The sequence below is a fragment of the Gorilla gorilla genome, chromosome 6, assembly GCF_029281585.2.
Source record: "Gorilla gorilla gorilla isolate KB3781 chromosome 6, NHGRI_mGorGor1-v2.1_pri, whole genome shotgun sequence".
NCBI lineage: Eukaryota > Metazoa > Chordata > Mammalia > Primates > Hominidae > Gorilla > Gorilla gorilla.
In genome coordinates, this window is record NC_073230.2 from 105283500 (window position 1) to 105306420 (window position 22921).

A 22921-nucleotide genomic window follows, 5' to 3' on the forward strand; every position below is an offset into this window, starting at 1 on the left:
CTATGAATTTCTTATGGATGAGATAGATGAAAATCTCATTGTAAAATAGATTGGAAATAGAAACATTCTTCTCTATGCAGATATGAAATTTATTCTCCAGTCATGTGAGTCACTTTCACAATCCAGTTTTTATCGGGAAAAATGACTTAAGATCAATTAATGAAGACTCAGATTTGGCAGATACTCTCCAACATGCAATATAATTATATAATCATAAACATCTACATATGAATGAACATCTAAACATCATGAACATCTAAACATGATTATATAATCATGAAAAGCTATCGACAGCAGGCCAACTTATTTAGTCTAGCAGAAATACAGATTGTAACAAATTTATGGTATTATAAATTTGTTCATGAATAAAGACAGACTGGCTAAGTTTGCTATGGAATTGAAACATGCTTCATGTTGACTGCTCTGACCCCATACACATTAATTATAGAAACCACCCTTTTTACCATGTGGCTTCCACATTTTAACCGCAGATGGATAATTGTTCACAACACATTCAATCTAGATGAAGCCAGCAATCTATGAATTATGAACACTAGCTGACACAATTTCATTATTTCCCTTGAGAATTTGAATTGCGAAATGCAGGAGCTATTGTCACACTGTGGTGATGTGGGAGCTGGAAATTTATATATAATTGGGAGCTAACAGACATATTTGGCCATGAACAAACTAAATAATAAGCCCTTTAGAATCAGTACAGTGAAGCGGTGGCATTAAGAGAAGCAAGAAGCAAAGATGCAGCATCTTCTAAGAGATAAATTACCTTGGCTTCTGTTCATTTTCCGATTACCATGAAGCCAGGATTTCTGTCCTCACCTTTACATTACCTTAATTTAATCTCCGTTCATTGCAGTCATTAATATTCCAAATAACATGGCTACCTAAGGCCATAAAGTGACTTCTGGTGGAGTGAATTTTGATGTTAGTTTAGTTGTCTTTTATTAAGGGATGTAGTTATAAGCACAGGTGTAGAACTTTACACCTTAATTCTTAGTGATGTTGAATGTCCACCATAGTATTTTTCGGTATACCTATTAAAACCTTAGAAGAAATTTCTCTTAGTTCTTAATACTAGATAATGCTCCTAAGCAATTGATACAGTTTTTTTTTTCTTGTATTACAATGACTTCCTCTACTTTGGATTTTGGGAAGCGGATGACTTCCAGTTAAATTTATTAAATTTATTAAATTTATTAAATTTATTACAACCCACTCATCTTAACTGTTTTTCTCTTACCCTTACTCCCTAGAAATATATTTGTTTATTTGATTGGATATATTTGTATAAGTCACCTCAGATCCTTTTTGGAAAGAGGCAAATTAATCAAATAAAGTAGAAAAATTGAGTTAATATTGAATAAATAAGAGTAAATATATAATAAATATTCACATCTTTTCAAAAATAGTTTCTATTTTAGAATGGCTCCGTGTCCATTATTGCAGATATATGTCTAAAGCACAAATATTCACCTATAATGGATACTTCTAACATTTCTTGAATAAAGTCAAGGATGTTACAAAATTGTAACCAGTTAGGAAAAGCAGTCCAGGCCTTAGAGAAAATTAAGGATCAAGATAGGATTTCTGCCAGTGAAAGTAGACATGAAAAATATAAACTATGGCATTCATAAACTCTAGTTAGTGCTACGATTTTAAAATAATGTCTACCTACTGACAAGTCTTAATGTCTTAGGAATTCAATCGTTGTCACTGTTTTGTTGAATGGTATTGGTCAGGGTAGAGAGTAGCCAAAGCATTCAATGCATTTTTCTTTTTTTATATTATGAAATGTTTAAAGAAAACTATAGTCTGTTTATTAGGTTTTATAAATTTAAAAAATGACCTTAGAAATTTTTCTAAGAAATATCTTCATAAATAAAATGACATTTCTCAATTTATTACCTATAGTATGTAATGATATTCAGTTTTATGTATCCAGACATATTTTGGCAACAATTTTCTCTGAGGCAATATGAATGAATCAGGAAAAGTAATCTCCAAAATTCCTTATTACATTTTTTTTCACTGACATTATAATCATTTAGAGTCAGAGCAAAAGTTGTAAATGAATTTTCTAGCTACTTCACTTTAGGCAAGCTTAAACATGGGACATGTGATAGTTAGACTTGCTATTCACCACTCCCTCCCTTTGATAAGCTTCCAACAGTATGAAAAACAAAAATAAAAGCTCAGCACTGTACTTTAAAGGACTCCATAAAATATCTAAGTGTCGATTTGCTTCTTTTTTTGCACTGTTTTATCAGCTTCATTTTAAAAATGCAATTTAGTCAAATAATTAAGAATTTTAAAGGTGAAAGGGTGATTAACAGGTGAAGAATCCAGTCTAAAGAGGTTAAGAGGTTGTTCAAGTTTACCTACGCAATTATTGTCAAAGCCAAGACTAAAACCTGGCCTTCCAGATTCTCAGTCTACAAAGACCTTTGGTTATAATATAAGCACCTGTTATACTTTAATTCTCATGTTTTTAGAGGTAAATTGAGTGATTTTTATTGTAATAGTGTATGACCATAAGATAGTCATTAAATTTTTGAGCACCCAGGTTTCTCCAGTAAAATAAAATACATTGGTAATTTAAACTGTCACACAGTGGTTGTTTGCTGTTTTGTAAAAGTATATATGTGTGTGTGTGTGTGTACATATATATATAAATAAACGTAAAGATCATTAAAAATGAAGATTCACAAAATTTGCATTTGTTGTATGCACACTTCCATTCTTTCCCTCTGCTTTCTCCAAAGTATGTACCCACAGAAACGTGCACATCTTTGTGATTTCATAGGATAGATTTGGCCATAGAGAGGAAGAATAGGTTACAAGAGAAGGTGATACACCCGAATAAAATAAGATTGATGATTCAATAATTAGTTTCTACTATTATTTACAAAGAAATAAGAACTACTACCTTTAGACTATTAGAACTGTAATATACTTAGAAAGTAGGCAAATTAGTAAGTCATAAAAGCAAGTAAAAGTTGGTGTCTATCTTGCCATGTGCGTGCAGGGATAATGAGGTATTAATCACCTCACTGGGTAGCAGGCAAGGTCATCCCTAGATGGATGGATTCACTCATGGAGTACCTCCTTTACTGGATGGGCTGCCTCTTACTAAAATCCCTCATAATTGAATCCTTTCATGACTTTCTCTTATTTCCCAACTTAGTCCCCAAAGCTCTACAACGGAGTGTTTTGGGTAGCTCTGTAGTCTAGGAACCTATTCAAGCTAGTGCATAACCATCCTTTCATCAGTTGTACCCATTCAGATTATTTCACTGTGCATTAAAACTGAGAAATGTTGCAAACTATTGGAATAACTGAGAAAACTTTTCTAAAAATCCACTTGGCAGCCCTGATATAAACATAAACGCTTATGTATAAAGACAAATTATAATGATAGCAGACAGTTTTGAGCTATATTTTTGTTATGCTAGTGGATCCCAACCTGTGCTTCTCTTGCTGTATGCAAAGGAAACCAGTATGATTCTACTTTTTATTTAATGGAAAAAAATTGCCTTACAGGATTCAAGAACCTCTAATTTTTCATACTATTTTCTTTTCCTTCCCAAGTAAGTTTTGAGGGTGAGAAAAGAAGGAATATTAGGGAATAGATTTTCTACCATTGAAATTTTTGCTAATACTCTTCATTCATGCCTATGTCAGAAGTTTCAAGCTATATGTTTTACCTATACATATTTAATTTTAAAATGTCAGAATCTGGCAAACTTCTTATATGTTATACCTATTATTCCTTTTTTCCCCACCCTCAAAACTTATTCTCAGATTATTTATTTAGGTGAATAGTCAAAAGACTCAATATCTCAAAGCTAACTCAATAAGAGAAAGTTTTACCTTTATAAGGGATACATTGATTTTAGCAGTATTGTTCATTTTAAAAGATTTAAATTTAACTCCACAAAGTTTTGGGCATCAACAGTTTGAGGGTAGAGATACAGATAAGGAATATATTATTAATACAGAGGAAAAGATACTTTTAGCAGTATTGTTCATTTTAAACTAAAGATTTAAAGTTAACGCCACAAAGTTTTGGGCATCAACAGTTTGAGGGTAGAGACATAGATAAGGAATATATTATTAATACAGAGGCATGTACTTCATCTCTTCTTTCTCAGAAACAGAAAGTGTAAGAGTGGGCACAATGCTGTAGATTTGTCCTACTTTATATTATCATTCGTTTAGATTTTAGAGTCCTAGTCACTAAGAATTCACATTCTCTGTTAGATGCATTAGGCATTGATCTTTGTAAAAAAAGTTATCTTCTAACTTGCCAACATTTGCCAAAGGGCCTCTTCAGGAATTCTTTAGCATCCAGAGTCTAGGCCTGGGGTTTTTATTCTCTCTTATCACCAAAGGCTCTCATATATCGTTTTACCAACCTTAAGTACTGAACTGCCATATGCAATTAAATACACTCAACAAACAAATGCACACACGAGAGGTTTGCCAGATTCTGACTTCTTACATGTGTATAGATAAAACATAGCTCAAAATTTCTGGCATAGGCACGAATGCAAGAGTATTAGCCACAATTGCAATGATTGAAAATATATTCCCACCAGTTTTATCAGTGATCCCTACTGTAACTGTTACCACATTAATGCCTCATTGTATTGATGACACTGAGAGTTTGCAGACTGGGAAAATTTGATTTTGGATGTGACTATGAAAACCAATTTCAAGTAGAAACATTATTTTTCTGAGTGGCATTTATCTGGAATTTAATAAACACACTCTGGTGGGTTTAATGTAGATTTGGAACCATTATACATTAGAGGAGCTGTAAAATGACTTTCACCTAGCACTTTATGTTAAAGATTGTGAAGGATGACTATTTTTCTGTGTTTAAAAATATAGAATATTTTTCTTACATATTAAATTGTTGAAGTTTTTAGATTCATAAATTTATGAAATATTTTAACTTGTGCACATTAAAATTCTTTGCCAGTATATGTATGATAAAATGAATGTTAATGACTCAGTTCCAATAGGGATGAAAACAGAGCTATGAGAAAAGGGTGATAAAGGTATTTACATTTTCTCGTGTGCTTAGTGTATGTATCACTTTGCATTTCAGAGCTCTTGAATCTGAACAGAACATCAATATTTCATAGCCCTTTTGGATTTCTTGATCTCCATACAATGCTGTTGGATGAATATCAAGAGCGGCTCTTCGTGGGAGGCAGGGACCTTGTATATTCCCTCAGCTTGGAGAGAATCAGTGACGGCTATAAAGAGGTATAGAAATATCAAACTGCATTTCAATAGAGATAGAAAAGGGGGGAAATTTCAAGAATGTTACTTGTCTTTTTTTTAATTGTATTGACCACTTTAAAATTTTGAGTGATTACTTTGTAAATAAAATATTAGTTAAAACTGAAATCATTTTGAGGAAATGATTTCTAAACCATGCTGTATGAACTTTTCTAGTACAACACTGATACCTGGATTTCCAGACACTCTTGCCTGGTGCATGTGACATTCCTCTTGCATGGTGGCCCTTGTCACCACACCCAATGTCCTGAGACCTAGGTTTGGAGCATGATGAATCACCACCAGTTCCTCTGGGCTTTGTTATTCCAAAGCGCAAGCTTGAAGAAATGTAAATATGTGGCCTCGATATAACTACCTCATATAGTTCTGTTGGTAATATCACTACTTCAGGTGGATGCTCCTTTAACTTGGTGGGTGGAGTAACTCATACATTTAAAACAAGAAACTACCAACATCTTTTGGAAAAGAGAAAAATAATCTGTAATTATAGTCTATAATTATACAAATAATTGAGCCAAATTTTCTTAGACTCATACAAATCTTACACAAAACATACATAAATATTTAGAACACACACAATATTTTTGGCATAAGTGCATGTATTATGTAATACACTTTCTTTATAATTGATTTATTTTTATGTTTATGAGCCATGTCCATATTTTCTAAAGTCATTTTTTTTTAATTATGACAAAGCATCTTTCCTTGGTTTCTGCCAGTTCCCTATCCCTAGAGGTAATAATTTTAAACTTTTTGTTGTTTCTTCTGGTTCTTCCCTACATATTTCAAAATAACATTTGCATACTGTTTATTGATATGTTTCATTTTAGGCAATATCTGTTAAGAAATACATCTTTAAGGAAGATGAGAATTTTAGCATCCTTCTCTTGCAATACCACAGTTAAAATATCTGTGTACCATACATACTTCGTCAGCAACCCTCCAACCACTTGCCCTCCATCTTCCCAAAATAATTATACCAAAATTTTTGGTTAAATACCAGTGTCTTTACCTATTAGGAAGATAGTATTCACCACTGAGCCACATGTTGGAATTTTATCACACTTTTCCCTCCCTTTCTTCAGTCCTTGTTTCCTCCCTTCTTTCCTTTACTTCTTTCTACAATTTTCTTGTTTCTCTTGAAATTAAACATTATCCCATTTTTTCCATTTGATAAGATTTTTATATTAGTTTCACTAAATTTTGCCAGCCTCTCTACAAAAGTTTTTATACTCCTCTCAATGTAGTACAATTTGCCAGTTTTCATCAGTTTACAATGTTTTGGTTTTTAATTGAAGGTATCCTCCATGCTCCACTTGTCTGGCTGGAGCTTAGCTTCACCATCACCTGGAGCATTCTCTCAGCCCCTGACTTATATAGAACTTCAGTTTCTCAGGCCCACCACCTATAGTCTGCCATGTTGTGGAAGCATATCCTCTCCTAGCTTCTGGAAGAAGGATACAGAGTCCAGTGTTGAGTCTTGTATGTTTGAAAATTGTATTATTCCAACTTCACACATTACTGATAGATGGATATAAAATTCTAGGTTGAAACCACTTGCTTCAGAATTTTGAGGATACCGCTCCATTGTTTCCAAACTTCTAGTATAGCTGCTGAGAAGTCTGATTCTTTCTAATTTCAAAGTTTTGGATGTAACCTGTCTCTCACCCATGTGTTTGGAATCCCTTCTTTAATTAATCTCTGTGTTTTAAAACCTTCTATTTCTCTTAGCATCTCTCTTTTTATACCCCTTGCACTGAGACACAATGGAACTTTCTACCAGGGACCCCATGGTCTTCAGCTCTAGAGAATGCTCATTATTTCTGTTGTATCTTTTCTTCTCTTCATTCTCCTCTTGACTTTCTTCCTGGGACTCCTCTAAGTCAGATTGTTCCCCCTTTATTGTCTGGCATTACTGCTTATTATGCATACTTTGAAACACTTCTGATTTCATCCACACCCACCCCTCTTCTCACTCTCTAGGCTTCTAATTTCCAAGAATTTCTGGAGTCTTTTTTATGAATCAGCTTGCATATTGGCTCCTGTCACCTTGCAAGCAGTTAGATTTCCGCTTTTCCTAGCGTGCAAAGTGCCAACACTTGCCCATATGTTTTAGAGTTTTTAAAATGTTGCTGATATTTCTTTGGCGTCTACACTCCAGTTTTACTTATCCTTTTTGGATTATGTCTTTTTAATCCTTTTTCTATCGTTTTTGTGATTACAGGTTAAAGTAGAAGCAAATATTGCATTTCACCCTATCTTTCCTTTCTTTCTAACGTCTTTATTTTCTATGTAGTTCTCTTTTGACTTCAAACATATGTATACTAATTGCTCTTTCACTCTTCCTCTCTGTCCATATATATAAAATACACACACACACACACACACACACACACACGACCTCCTGCCAGTCAAATTCAATGGGTTTTTCTCTCACTTCTTGGTTGATCTCTTTCCAGCTTCAATCCTAACTGGCTTTGCCACTATCTCTTTCTTTTTCTTCTCTCTCTCTCTCTCTCTCTCTGATATCATCTACTTACTCTGATTTTCTGTGAAGGAGTATCTAACCTAGGGATCATAAACAAGGCTGTCATAGATCGATCCCCATATTAAAGTTGTTAATATGTGAATATTAGAAGAAACTATAAAAGATCTGTCATTTCAGAAAATTAACAACCTTTTCATTGAAGAAGTAGTTCTTAAATTATCATCCTTGGACCAAAATATTATGTGACTCTCATGGAGTGGTTCCCTGGAATCCATATTTATAACAAATAGGTGACTCATGTACACAAAATTTAATAACAATTTTCCTGAGCTGTTGTTTCCTATGTGGACCATAGGACCAAGAGATAGCAGCTTCACATTGTAATGTGATTCCCCTTCAGAGCAGGGGAAATTGAATCACCTACTCACTCTCATGTACTGTTTTGGCCTAATTATACCCTCAGCACTTTAATACTAGGAAGCTGGGCTTTCAATGAGGAAATGACCTGTGTAAACTATATAAGGGTAGGAGACCCGGAGAGTGATGAGGCTTTATGAACTGCATCTTAGGGAACTAAATAGAGTGGTATGTGGCCATTGAGCTTCAGGGTGCCATCTAGCCAGGATGTCAAGGAAAGTAGCTATAAAACCTATTTGAGTACCCGATACTCCAGGGTAAATCCTTATTTTGTGGAGCCCAAAATGTATACAACTTGGGGGAGTGGGAGACTTTTAACTAATATAAGTACCTCAAACTTTAAAAATTTCAAAATTGCAAAGACTCCTCTCAGGTGCCAGTCTGGGCAGGTACCAGTCTGGGCAGGTGCCAGGAAGGAGTCCTGAGGCTTGTTATGCTTCATTAGCTCTGATGTAACATCAGCCCCACCTGCATTTCTTATTTTGTACTTGTTCTTCCCGTTTCTTCAGAATGATAAGCAATAAACTCTCAATATGCCCTCTGAGGCTGCTTTTAGTAGCAGCGGTGTAGGAGTAAGGTCTACTTTATGACATTCTGCTTAAAAGAGTGAGCTTAAGAAAATGGTCAGTTCTTCGGTGCTCACCAGGCTCTGAAGATGTAATGTGTCTGCTTTGGGGCCCAGCTCTCCTCCTGTCTTGTCTGGACTTTACTGTCTCAATTTTTTCCTGATATAACATTTTTTTTAAAATCTCTCCTGCTGTGCTTTCTCTATCTCTGAGCTTCTCAAACTTGGTACTGCTGACATCTTGGATAATGCATAGTTAAGGATGGGAGTGCCATGTTCATTGCAGGATGTTTAGCTGCATTCCTGGCTTGTACCTACAAAATGCCAGTAGCGCCCTCTCCACAGTCATGATAATCAGGAAAAGTCTCCACACTTAATTTAGCTTACCTATCTATAAACAAGATTCAGACCCTCTAAATGAAGACACACATATGATGCATGCCTGTAGTCCCAGCTACTCTGAAGGCTGAGGCAGGAGGATTGCTTGAGCCCAGGAGTTTAAGATCAGCCTGGGCAGCATAGTGAGACACTCTCTTAAAAAAACAAACAGAAAAGACACACACACACACACCATTAACCGTGGATCTACCCGGTGATACATCTTTCCTTCAGATCAAACACCTTGAAAATGTAGCCAAAGCCTTTTATTTTTTCACTTTCTCACTTTCTATTTCTTTAGTATCTTTTAAAACATAACATTTCATACAGAAAAGGATATACATAACATAAATTCATTAGAACATGTAATAAAATAAATACTTCTGAACCCAGCTCCCAACATCTGAATATCACCAATCCCATTGCAGGGGCAGCTACCTTCATCTTCTCCCTATTTCCCTCCACATGCACCCTGCTGCCCAGGAGCAATTACTGCCTACTACCCTTTGTTTTCATTTTTAAAAATTATTTTATTGTATATTTTCCCATACAGTATATATTCTCTATATACTGTTTTCCTACACAGTATATTATGTAGTGTCACTACTTTTGAGCTATGTAAAAATAAAAAATCATATACGATGGTGTGTTGCATTCTTCTGGGATTGCCCTTTGTTTTGTTTTCTTTTATTTAATATAATTTCTTATATTTAATTATGTACCTGTACCCATGCTTTATTTGCTGTAGAAGTACAATAGTGAATTGGGAGCACTCAACTGGGATTTTGGTGTTTAAATCCTGGCTATGCATGTATAATATTGGGCAAGTTCCTAAATCCCTTTGTGTCCCTATTTCCTTATTTGTAAAAGGATAAATATTATTCCTCTTTGAAGATAAAAATTAATTATGAATTAATTTATGTAAAGTACCAAGAGCAGTGCTTGGCACATAGCAGTATGTATAAGCTCTTATTATTTACTCTGTATTCTGTGTAATATGTTCCATCATATGAATATAGCACAATTTATTTATCCATTCCATGTCAAAGGACATTTGGGTGGTTTCCCGTATTTCATTTTATCGATGTTGCTATGATCATTTTAGTAAACTTCTTCTGAGACATGCATGTGGAAAAGCATCCAGGGCATATATATTCAGGAGTAGAGTTGCCAATGATAGAATATGTTAATGTCAAGATAATGCCAAATAGCTTTCCAATGTGGTTATACAGAGTTCCACTACTTCCATCACTGCATGAATTCCCAATGAACTCACACACTCTCTCACACTTACTCTGTTGTTCTGCTCAATCCCCACATTCCTCAACACTCTTCCCTTGATTCATTTATTTAGCTCTGTACCAATACCTCTCTATCTTAGCAACTATATTATTTTTAATTATTCTTAGCTTTATTTGATCATAATTTTAATAACCCTAGAATTATTTCAGAACACATTGAGTATAAAATTAGGAAATACACTGGAAAAATAATATTATAATATAATGCCAGATATGATACATGTTATAAAGAAAATAAAACAACTGAGTGGAGGTAAGACAGTAGAGGTTGGTGAGGAGAGTAGGGTGGTCAAGAAAATATTTTCTAGGGAGGTGATATTTAAGAAGATAGCAAAATTACATGCCCACTATCCATTTTTCAAGGCTCAATGATCAGTTTTGACTAGTTACACTGCAGAACTGGTAAAGTAACATCAGAGCATGTGCCTCAGGCTGATTTGAAGGATCAGGTCGTTGAAACAGATGGACAGGCATTGACTTGCAAGTGTGATGGCTGATGAATCATCTATGTGAAGAGAAGGATAGTAAGCTAGGTGAAAACATATTCAATTAACGAGGAGAAAGTAGCAATGGATGATGGTAGATTACGAGGAAGGTAGCAGGTGGTATGGTTGTGACCACATGAACTTTAAAGCAGCTAGGGTTTTATTATTTTAAATCTTTATTGAGTAGGTGAATTTAGAGAGGAAAAAATTAGTGAGAAGGCGAGAGTGGTCAGTGAAAATATTTTCCTCACATGTGGGTTTAGAGTAAAAATGCCACCACCATATCTGATAGAGAAACAGTGTTCTCAAGGGACAACCTGATTTTAACCGGAGCAAGAAGGTAAAGGAACATGGGGACAGAAAGATTGAAGTTGCAGGGATTTTGTCAATGACATTCCAAAGGATTTCACAGATGGGTTTGAGGTCTTGGAAAGGTGGGGTCAGATTGGGGGTGGTACAGAGGCATGTGATGTATGAGTCCAAGTATTCACTGTTGACCTGGAAGTGGGTCGGGTCAATACTTCCCATGGTGACTATGGTCAACAGCGTTATGTCATGATGGATTAGTCCTGATGATCTCTTCAGGGAAGATAAATAACCTTCAATTTTAACTTCATTTAGAAAATGGGAGCCATTGAACATGTTGATCCTCACCCTCCCATCACCAAATCTATTGTTTCCACATGATGTTTCCCACCTCCTTCCTTGTTATATTGTCAGTACTCCCTCCTTTTATGAAATGTCACTCCTTAAGCCCATGCTCTGGGTCCCAGCTTGTTGACCTTTCTTAAGGGTTAGTTATTTTCTGTCTTTTCTACATTATTATTTCTTCTTTTTGTGTCTACAAAAATCAACAACAAATGTAGTTTGTCTAGGGGTGCTTAATTTCCTTGTGAGACATGGATTCATTTAGCAGTCTGGCAAAACCTAGGGACCCTTAAATGCATAAAGTAAATATGTAGAATTACAAAGTAAAATATTAAAGTTATCAAACTATAATTTTTAATACAGCTATTATGATATTAAAATGGCAATTTATGATATGATGACACATACCTTATTTATTAACATATTAAGTGATAAAACCTAGCAGCAGGTCTCACTCATAAGCACCCACATTTCCAATTAATAATGAGTGTTAATGATGTTTTGAGATAATTGCAACAACTCTAAAGTAACATTGAAATATAGTTTCTCTTGGTAATGAAACCGCAGATACTACTAATACTACTATAGTTTGCCTTCTACATTTATATATTATCTGATAGAAATGCTAAATTTCAGTTGGAAGTTAATGATTAATGCAATAATGACTCTTTTTTTTTTCTGATTTCTGAGTTGGGACATTCCCTGAATTCTTTTTTCAGGCCCCAGTTAACTCCTGCTCCATAATTTTCACTTTAGAAAGCATTCTAAATTTTTTGAGCTGAGCAAATATAGTTCTTCATGATTTACTCTCCTCTACTTTCTTAGCCTAATCTCTACTTGTCCACCAGTAACACATTGCTAGTCAGACCATTTCTATTTGCTCTTTTTCATACCTCTGTATCCTTACAATTCCCCTTCCCTGGAATAACCTTCAAACATATCCAATTTTTTAAAATCTATTTTCTTTCTCTTGTAACCTAGATTTGGAGAAGGTTCTCCTTGTCCTTCCTTATTCCAAGATCTGATTTTTATTCCCATATTGTATTAACATTGGCTGTTCGGCTGTCAGTTTACTTATAAGATGGGTCCCTAAGAGTAGGCGTTGTGTTATGTTCATCTTTGAAGATGTAATGAAAGAGTGAAAGTGTGTCTGTTGCTAATCCTAACATCTTCCACCAATAAATCTGTTCTCTTCACTGTCTGCTTTCTTGCAAATCTTTTTTTTTTTTTTTTTTTTTGAGACGGAGTCTCGCTCTGTCGCGCAGGCTGGAGTGCAGTGGTGCGATCTCGGCTCACTGCAAGCTCCACCTCCTGGGTTCACGCCATTCTCCTGCCTCAGCCTCCTGAGTAGCTGGGACTACAGGCGCCCGCCACCACACCCGGCTAATTTTTTGTATTTTTAGTAGAGACGGGGTTTCACCCTGTTAGCTGGGATGGTCTCGATCTCCTGACCTCGTGATCCACCCGCCTCAGCCTCCCAAAGTGCCGGGATTACAGACGTGGGCCACTGCGCCTGGCCTCTTGCAAATCTTACTGTGCTTATTATCACAACCACTTTCAGACTAGTTATTGTTGAATTTCGTTTAGGTTAATTTTGTCTCCCTTCTTCTTACCCTTACATCCCAAGCCACCTATCCACCACCTACCCACTTCTCCTCTGGCAAACAGGGTAAGAATCCCGTTTCACAGTGTGGCAGTAATTGCAACCTTGGCTGCACATTAGTAAACACCTAAGGATTGTGTAAATAATATCTGTGTTTAGGCTCTACCTCTAAACTGATGTGAGGACTAAATAGTGGTACTTTTTGAAACTCTCCCAGGTGATTGTAATGTGCACGAGGGTTGCAAAATGCTGGGGTATTAAGTATCCTTGCTGGTCTTGGAAATACCAGTCCTATATGTTGTACTAAATAATTATTTTCTAAATAATAACCAGAACTTATATGAATATGCACACTTATAAGAATAATTTTTCCATACAATTTTGAAATAGATAAGAATCTGTAATTTAATAAACTTGTTGTATTGTATTAGTGTTTTTAGATAATGGCTTTGCTTTCTAAATTATTTAACTCACTGCATTTCCCAGACCATGTGATCATACTCTTTCCCAATGAACTTCTGCTCTGTTGCACCTATGTAACATTCATTAAAGACCCTAAACCCTCACTATAAATTGCAAAACTCAGTGCTGATGCTAAAGCATACTCTTCACTCTAAAACTTCCAATTTAGTAACTCCATTTGCGTTATCTAATGTGAGAATCTCCCACCTCCTCAAAGAGAATAGTTTTTGCATTTTACTCTATATAAAAGTCTCTAAAATCCCCAGATAATGTAAGACTTCTTAGATGAGAATTTTGATTTCAATCAAATTCTGATTTAACGTTCTAAGAAATTGAAAAAAACGTGTTTTTGTTTTATTTATTTATTATTTATTTTGCTTTCTCTAGTGTCCTTTAGTGCAAAAAGACCTTGGGCTGAACTAAAGAAAACTATTTTCTAAGTAAAAAATTAAAGCATCTGAGACTTTCTGATCATAATGTGACAATATCAGGATCTTGTATGGATAGAACACTTGGAAAGGGAAAAACAAAACATCCTCGTAGACATTTTTCACTTGATTGACCATAGATTCAACCCACATCTGCATTTGTCTCTTAAAAAAAAGTGTTTATAAGCTTCAAAGTCTCTAAATTGGGATAGGGCTCTAACCATTGGCATTCATGGCTATTCATGTTTAAATTGCCGTTCATTTTTCTTTTATTAAAAGAGTCCTCATTAAGTTTTCTTTCACTTACTACTCAATTATTAAATATAGTTTTGTATTGAGGAAGAACATCTAATCTATTAATAGATAATTTGAAAATAAATGTATATGTTTCTTCTCATACCCATTCCCTGCAATTTATTTATAACTTGTAATTTCAAGATGCGACCAGAAGAGATAATGACATTTTATTATGTTATGACTAGATTTTCTGGTTAGGAGCTTTCATTAAGCAGAATTAAATTTTATTTCTACATAATGCATAGTTATTTAAACTTCAGTTGCTGGTAAAATTTAATTGAACTTAAGTCTAAGAAGACTTAAATAGATTCAGTAAAATTGTTAAGTTTTAAATAGCTAAAAAAGCAATTCATAGAAAATTGAATATTTTAGCTATATCAAAAATATATTTAGGGAAATCCAAAAACAAAAATAATAACTACAAAATATCTTGGTATTTTGTTACAGCCAACCCACTATTTACACAACTATTCTATTAGCTGTAATTCAAACAATTCTTTGAAGAAAAAAAAGTATAGAGAAAAACATTCCCTGTGACTTTAAAACATTTTAATACTAATAGCGTTTTATTTATTTATTTATTTATTTTAGACAGAGTCTCACTCTGTCACCCAGGCTGGAGTACAGTGGCACGAACTCGGCTCACTGCACCCTCTGCCTCTAGGGTTCAATTGATTCTCCTGCCTCGGCCCCTAAGTAGCTGGGATTACAAGTGTGTGCCACCACACCCAGCTAATTTTGTTTTGTAATTTTGGTGGAGACAGTTTCACCATGTTGGCCAGGCTGGTCTCGAACTCCTGACCTCAGGTAATCTACCTGCCTAGGTCTCTCAAAGTGCTAGGATTACAGGCGTGAGCCACTGTGCCCAGCCTATAATGGCATTTTAAAATAGTGGTTGTGATAATATTGTTTAATCAGCTAAAATTAGTATTAACCAAAAATAAAATTCCTCTGAATATTATGCACGGTAAGATTTTCCACATTGCACCCGAAAGTGTTGAAAGCATTTTTCTGCCATTTTCTCTTTTCTATGAGAAAAACATTTTTAGTTATTCATATTCATCATATTTATTTATATTTACCAAAAAGAAGCACTAGAGCTTGTGTATTTGTGTTTCCTTATTGTTTGTGTTTAACGATTGAAGCCAACATGTTAATTTTAGTTTTCATTTTAACTTATTTTAATTCAATTATATTAGAGGACTTTTTGAAGAGAGCAGAGACCAGAGTGTAACAGCAAAGAACACGGATTCTATAGCCACATTGTTAGGGCTCCCATCTGAACACTACCTCTTATTAAATGAGAGATTCCGGGCAAATTAGTCCACAGCTCTGTTTCTCAGTTCTCTTAACTGTAAGAACAGATATCCATAGTATCTTTCTCTTAGCTTTTGTGAGAAGATTAGGTGAGTTATTAAGTGCCCAGAACAGTGCCTGGAACATAGTAAGCACCGCCTTAATATTTACTATCTTCATTGTTATTATTGAAGCTAGATGATTCTAATGTGCTACCATAGAAAGTGAGGGATAGAAGTATTACATATTTTTAGGTGTTACTTGACTAAGTTCTAGAAACATATATGGGGATATGAAGTAAGCAAAAATGAATAAAACAGTGCCTACCCTAAAATATTTATAATACAATAGACTAGATAGATAGATATACATGTGCCATAGGTGGCACAATTTGAATAGACAATAAAGGTTCAAATAAAATGCTAAGAAAGTTTTGGAAGAGTGGTTCCTGGAGGAGATATACTTTAAATTGGGCTTTGAATAATAGAATTTTGATTGAGAGTGAGAACAGAGAAAGCAGGGGTAGGAAGGACAGAAATTTTAGAGCAGTATAGAATAATGACTGATGTTTTCGGCTGAAGTAAATAGATGGGTTGGCGACATGTGGGTGGGAAGAGGGTATGCAGTAAGAGTTAAGGATGGAAACCACAGACTAGTTCGTGAAGAATACTGACTGCAATGCTGTTGAAACGGAATCTTCTAGGCAATGCAGGAGTCACTGGTGGATTCTCAATATGGGCATAAATAATTAGAATTGTAGTTTAGTGATTACTTTGGCAGCAGCATGATGAATAAATGGATGGAAAATGAGAATACAGCCATGAGGCCAGTAAGTAGCAGTTAGAATTTAAAACCAGGTACATCTGTATTAGAAGCCATCACTGAGAACCAGGTTATTGCTTTGAGATCAACTTCCTGTCTCCCATATTGGTCTTCAGTGTGCCATTAGTTTTGCTAGTTCTGCTTTTGTTATGAGGTGTTTCTTTCTCCTTGGCTCTTATTCCCTTTGCATGGCTGCATTTTACCCTAGTAATGGTTATGAACTAGTAGAACAATTAGTTGCTGGTGACAGTAGTAGAGAAGAACCACCGACTGGTATTAGATGTAACTGTACACCCTTTGTTGTTTACTTATAATAAGGGCTGAGAGCCCCAGAAGACGCCAGTATTCAATCACAGGTAACAGATTATCCTGTCTGTGTTCTGTATGAATAGCCCCTTGCAATCTGTACACATTTGAAAATTACTAAGACTTCCTAAAAAATTAATCAAAATTATTCTCTAGAAGATATGAATACTTGTTTAATGTATAAAATTTTTTCTTTTTTTCATTTCATGAAAAAATAAAAAATGAAAATGTTTATATTTAAGCCATATTTTGGGGAACTCAGAATATTTCGTATTTGGTAATAAACTTTCAGTTTCAGAAACTTTGATCTATAGTTTTTATCTTTCTAAATTTCAGCTTGTTTTTCTAAAATTATTCTCACTACTATAATTTAAAGCTAAAATTGGGCCCGGCACGGTGGCTCACGCCTGTAATTCCAGCACTTTCGGGGACCAAGGCGGGCAAATCACCTGAGGTCAGGAGTTCAAGACCAGCCTTGCCAACATGGAGAAACCCTATCTCTACTAAAAATACAAAAAATTAGCAGGGCGTGGTGGCACGTGCCTGTAATCCCAGCTACTTGGGAGGCTGAGGCAGGAGAATCACTTGAACCCGGGAGGTGGAGGTTGCAGTGAGCCGAGATCGTGCCATTGCACTCCAGCCTGAGCAACAAGAGTGAAACTCCGTCTCAAAAAAAAAACAAAAAAAAGCCAAAATTACACTACTTAATTTGTATATCTATACATATTATAGTTCTGTTAGATAATTCTGTTTATAAAAATATTTATGCCTTTCTCATTTATTCAACTTTATTGTATCAAAGGTGTAAAAAGTTCTTGTATTTTAGAATTTAATTTTTTATTGAGTAGAAGAAAGGCATTTATGTACAATTTGTACATAAATGTCAGATGGCATTTCACATTAATGATACCAATTGAGTAAATTTTATCCATACAAAAGGCCATGCATCAGGCTACAAATGTTTGTGTGTAGTTATCATATTTTTCTAGTTCAAATGCTTAGGAGAATAAGCTTTTTAAAATACAAATTTTGTCTATAGTTCAAAATATTATAATTCTGGCATATAAACTGCTTGAGTAATGACAGTTATTATAATTAAGTATAAAGGCATAAACATAATGACAGATAATGTGTGTCAGGTTAAAGAGTATCATTTATAAACCATTAAGACTATTTTAATGTGTTCTATTCAAAATATATTTTCTTGTTTTTAATAATATTTATAGGATCTATAATTAAGATGTACATTGATGGACACTGGTGCCACACATAGATGTAAATACAGAAAGAAAACCCCAAATATAGGCAAACATTTTCATTAGAATAATAGAAATAGGAAGAGAATATAAGATAAAATTATAGAGGCTTAGTCAATTAAAATATATTCTATGAAGATAGACTTATATTAACTGAATTGTTTTATTTACTCTTTAAATAAAAAGATAATCTGATTTTTAGACAGTTAAAAAATTATTTCATATTCATTAGTTTGTTTGCACTCGCCTAAATCTCTGAGTGTCATAACATCTTGTAACAATAAGCTGTTAGATCCTTAATCCTGGTATAATTATGTGACTCAATAGGGAGTCCAGAAAAAAATTACCTTGTAATTTAATTTATACTTTATTTTATTTTTCTCCGTTGAAATATGCAAGAATAGTAAATGGCTTGTTAATGTGCAGTGGAATGATTAAATTATATTGTAGGGGTATTGTGATGAAATGATGTGTATTTAACCTTTTGCTTTTTGTATCTTTTTTGGTACAGAGATTTTGGAAATCACATTATACCCTGTTGTTTAACTGCCTTTAAAAATGTTTTGTGCAGAACAAATAGCTTAATTTTATGGGGTTTTGTTGATGCTAAACTCTGGAGCAGAACCAAAAGGCATCCTGATGACTGCCAAAACAAATGAAGAAAATCATTTCCCTTACTAGCTTGGCAGAACGTTTTTACGTGATGGCTTTAAAAATAACTTTCCATTTCCAGTGAGGTCTTTCTTTGCCATATATTGTCACCTGAGTTAATGTTTGGTTTCAGTCCTGAGCCTATTAAACTGTTTTAAAATACCAAACAAACCAAAATAACAACAAAAAATCTTTGGTAAACCTATATTTCTGTTATTCCTTTGGAGGGTCCCCATGTGTTGAACTTTACTGTAGAGAGTGTTCATACTTTTCTGTCTTTCTTCCGTCTACTCAGAGTGATCTGTTAAACATCCATCTACCTTTCCTCAGAAATCCTACAAGTCTTTCAGAGCTGGGGTTATTGCTAAAATCCTACAGTATTTCCTTCTGATTAAACTGGAAAATTTTACTTGTTTTATTCATTTAACATGTTACAGCATTTTCATGTCAATGAACCTGATTTCTCAAACTTTACTGTAATCTCCTTTGACAGATTGACTTCACTAAGAATCTGATAAAAGGCATATTGACTGATACAAGCCTATCAATGGACATTGAAAAGCAGAGACTGTGCTTAAGACATTGCGCCAGATAGGCACTGGTAGTGAGACAGAAATAAGTCACTGCCTTGCCCTCTGTAATTTATAGTCTAATAAGAGAGCTAAAATTAAGTACACAAATCATTGCTATCCTAGATAGAGAAAATAAGAACACTATGAGGGATCAAAGGAGTGAAAAATACTGTCCGTTGAAAAAATATCAGCAAAGATTTTGTTGTGAAACTCTTTGGGAAATGCACCTGAAAGAATAGTTTTGTTATTCTTACAGCAATTGCCATTATTAGTTTTGCTGCTAGGAACAATGCATGTTCTGGCAATCCTAGAAAAGCCACTATTGTCTTCACCATCACATAATATCTTATCTTTGTGACAAAAACTGTGAAGGGTCTGAGATTTTATCTCACTCTCAAGACAGGTTAGCCTGTCACAGTTTCATAGATGCTGTCAGAAAACATTAGACTCTTGGGTCAGAGACGAAAGACTCTATTACTCATGGCACAGCAGGCAGCAAGAGCTTCTTGTTTCCATCAGTGTCCTTGCCCCTCCGGTCCTGCAGGGGGTGATGCGTAGCAGCCTAGGTAGACACTGCACTCAGTGGATACGTGTCACACCTGAGGGACTCCAAGCTTAGGAAACTCCCAATCTTATAAGGGGGCTGTTAGCAAAACTGTCTAAACTTTGTCTAGGGGGAGATACAATCTTTACTATCCTGGTCAGGAAACAAATCTTCCATTTGCCCTGGAGGGAGATTCTGTCTCTATCTTTTCAGGCTATTTGAAAAGATATTCTGGAACAAAAGCCATCAAAAGATGTATAAAAATGCTATGGAGAATTAACCCCTAAACAGTGTGTTTAACTGGAAATGATCATTTTGAAGCCATTATTTAGGGGAATACAGAATAATATGCAGTAAAACTAAAGTTTAAAGAAGCCTTCATTTTACATAATAATGAAAAATGAGTAAGAAGGGATGCTAATATTGTAAAAAGAAGCCCAGCCTGTATCTCGTATGTTATAAACATAATGTATTATTCTGAATTATGGATGAGGGATTATCTATTCTAGTCATATTGATAAGGGAATTAGTCATGAAAATCTTTCCTGATAGATGATCCTAAATGAATTTGTATTATATATATAATAAATATGTATACATATACATGTACATGCTCTAGCATATCCATTTGAATAATTTATACATCCACAGTAAAATAATAATTCCCAAATCAAATTGAATGTCAAATTAGAATGGGTCTTACAAATTATTTCTTAAAATCTGTCAGTTCAAGGATGGTTTTCCAAAATAATAGATCAGGTAAAGTTCATAAACTCTGCAGCTTCACTTCTAGGATTTGACCTATAGTGGGGTCAGTGACTCCCCTCAGGTGTATGCAAAGCTGCATTGTAACCAGATATTGACTGATATCTTTCCTAAATCATGCATGACCCACTGATGGATTCATTGCTAACATCAACATCTTTTCTAGGATTTTATGTGTGTGCTTTTTGCTTTAGGGTTGGTTTTCTTTTATATCACCATTTTTCTCTGTTTATCTTTTCTTGTGTTGCAACATCAAAAACAAAACTGTGTTTTCACTTAAAGTTTATATGCCAAAACTGTGTTTTCCTTTAAAAGTTTATACATTGCACTATGAAAATTAAAGAACACCTGATGCTGATTATTGTTAGTAAAAAACTGCTTGGGGCTCATTGCACCAATGAATAAGAACATTGAAGTAATACTTTATACCTATAATTCAAACCATAGAGTGCTTGTTTCTATGAAAATAAATTAAATCAGATAGCATTTATCACTATAAAATGCTACTATCATCACTTTGATAAATTCCCATTATTACTCATGTATCAGGAAATGGATTTGGCTACATAATGTATAAGTTAAGTGACAAGCCTCTTTCACTTCTGGGATTTACATGCCTTACCTGATATTTTATGGGGCATGGCTTTAAGAAAAAGAAAAAGCTTAAGTCTTATTTATTTTTTCTTTTTTTTTTTTTAATTGAGATAGAGTCTCACTCTGTTGCCCAGGCTGGAGTGTAGTGGCAGGATCCTGGCTCATTGCAAGCTTCGTCTCCCAGGTTCAAGCAATTCTCCTGCCTCACCCTTGGAGCAGCTGGGACTACAGGTGCACACCACCGCGCCTGGCTAGTTTTGTATTTTTCACGGAGACAAGATTTCACCATGTTTGCCAGGCTGGTCTCAAACTCCTGACCTCAGGTGGTCCACCCGCCTCGGCCTCCCAAAGTGCTGGGATTACAGGCATGAGCCACCTCACCTATCCTAAAAAAGCTGAATCTTGAACATATTTAGGATTCAAACAAATATGAGATTTTAGAAACTAAAATACCTATAGGAATCATTCGTGTAAAAGAAAAGTCTGAAACAAATCAGAATATCTGTTCCATTTCAACTCCAGAGGAATATTTCCGCACAGGAATGCATGTCTAGTGTTGCATTTCATCATATTTTTTAGGGAAATCAGAAATATGGATTTTTATGCAAGATTTTTAAATTTTTAAATGCTGGCTCCTAGCCTAAAAATAATTACAATTTGCCACTAAATAAAAAATACCGCCAATCAGCAACATCTAATATTTTGTTCGATAATCAGAATATCTTTCCAGGCTGACAGAGCATAAGCTGGGATGGTGATGGATAGAGGAAGGGGAGGCAGAAGATAATAAAGACTTTAAGGGAACAAACAAACTGCTGTAGACAGGAGAAGAGTCTGTCTTACTGTCACAGGCCTAGCAATACAGTCTAACAACAGTACACATTGACACTGGACTGGAAAAGGCTGTACCTGAATCCTTCTTAACTAAGGTCTCTGAGGACTCTTAAGCATCCTGAGGAGAAAGAAGCTGTTTGTAAAAATGTTAATGATATCTTGAGAGGCCATGCTACTTGGCTGTGTTATTTTCACTCCTTCATCAAAATGTTAACTTGACAATGAAAAGTGACTTCCTACAAAAGGGAATCAGAAAAATTCTTAGGTAGCCTGTGGTATTAGTCCGTTTTCATACTGCTATAAACAACTACCAAGATTGGATAATTTTTAAAGGAAGAGGTTTAATTGACTCACAGTTCAGCATTGCCAGGGAGGCCTCAGGAAACTTGCAATCATGGTGGAAGCTGAAGGGGAAGCAAAGCACCTTTTTCACAAGGTAGCAGTGCCAAGCCAAGGGGGAAGAGCCCCTCAGAAACTATCAGATCTTGTGAGAACTCACTCACTATCACGAGAACAGCATGGGGGAAACGGCCTCCATGATTCAATTACCTCCACCTGGTTTCTCCCTTGAAAAATGGGGATTATGGGAATTACAATTCAAGATGAGGTTTGAGTGGGGACACATAGCCTAACCATAACATCTGGCTTCAATGGAGGCAATTAAGTAAAAACTGTAGAGTGTTTCGGCGAGAAACACCATCCCTCCAAGATAAATCACCTGACCAGCCGAGCCCATGAAATTGATACATCAGATGGTGCTCCCTTGAAATTCCCAGGGAACTTAAGAAAGGAGGTGGGCTGAGCTTTTTCATTCTGGTGAGGGAAGGTGATTGATTCAGTAGATGTGGGGATAAACAATATTAAGTAGGAGACTTAAGATC

At 35.1% G+C, this 22921-nt stretch overlaps 1 protein-coding gene across 2 annotated transcripts in view; it reads left to right on the plus strand.

Moving 5' to 3' along the window:
- Nucleotides 1-22921, plus strand: part of SEMA3E (semaphorin 3E) — a 288304-nt gene that overhangs the window by 152395 nt on the left and 112988 nt on the right. For both annotated transcript variants that reach the window (XM_055392510.2, XM_055392511.2), the window contains exon 2: nt 5132-5292. In XM_055392510.2, coding sequence (XP_055248485.1) covers nt 5132-5292 — 161 coding nt within the window. The remainder of the gene's footprint in view (nt 1-5131; nt 5293-22921) is intronic.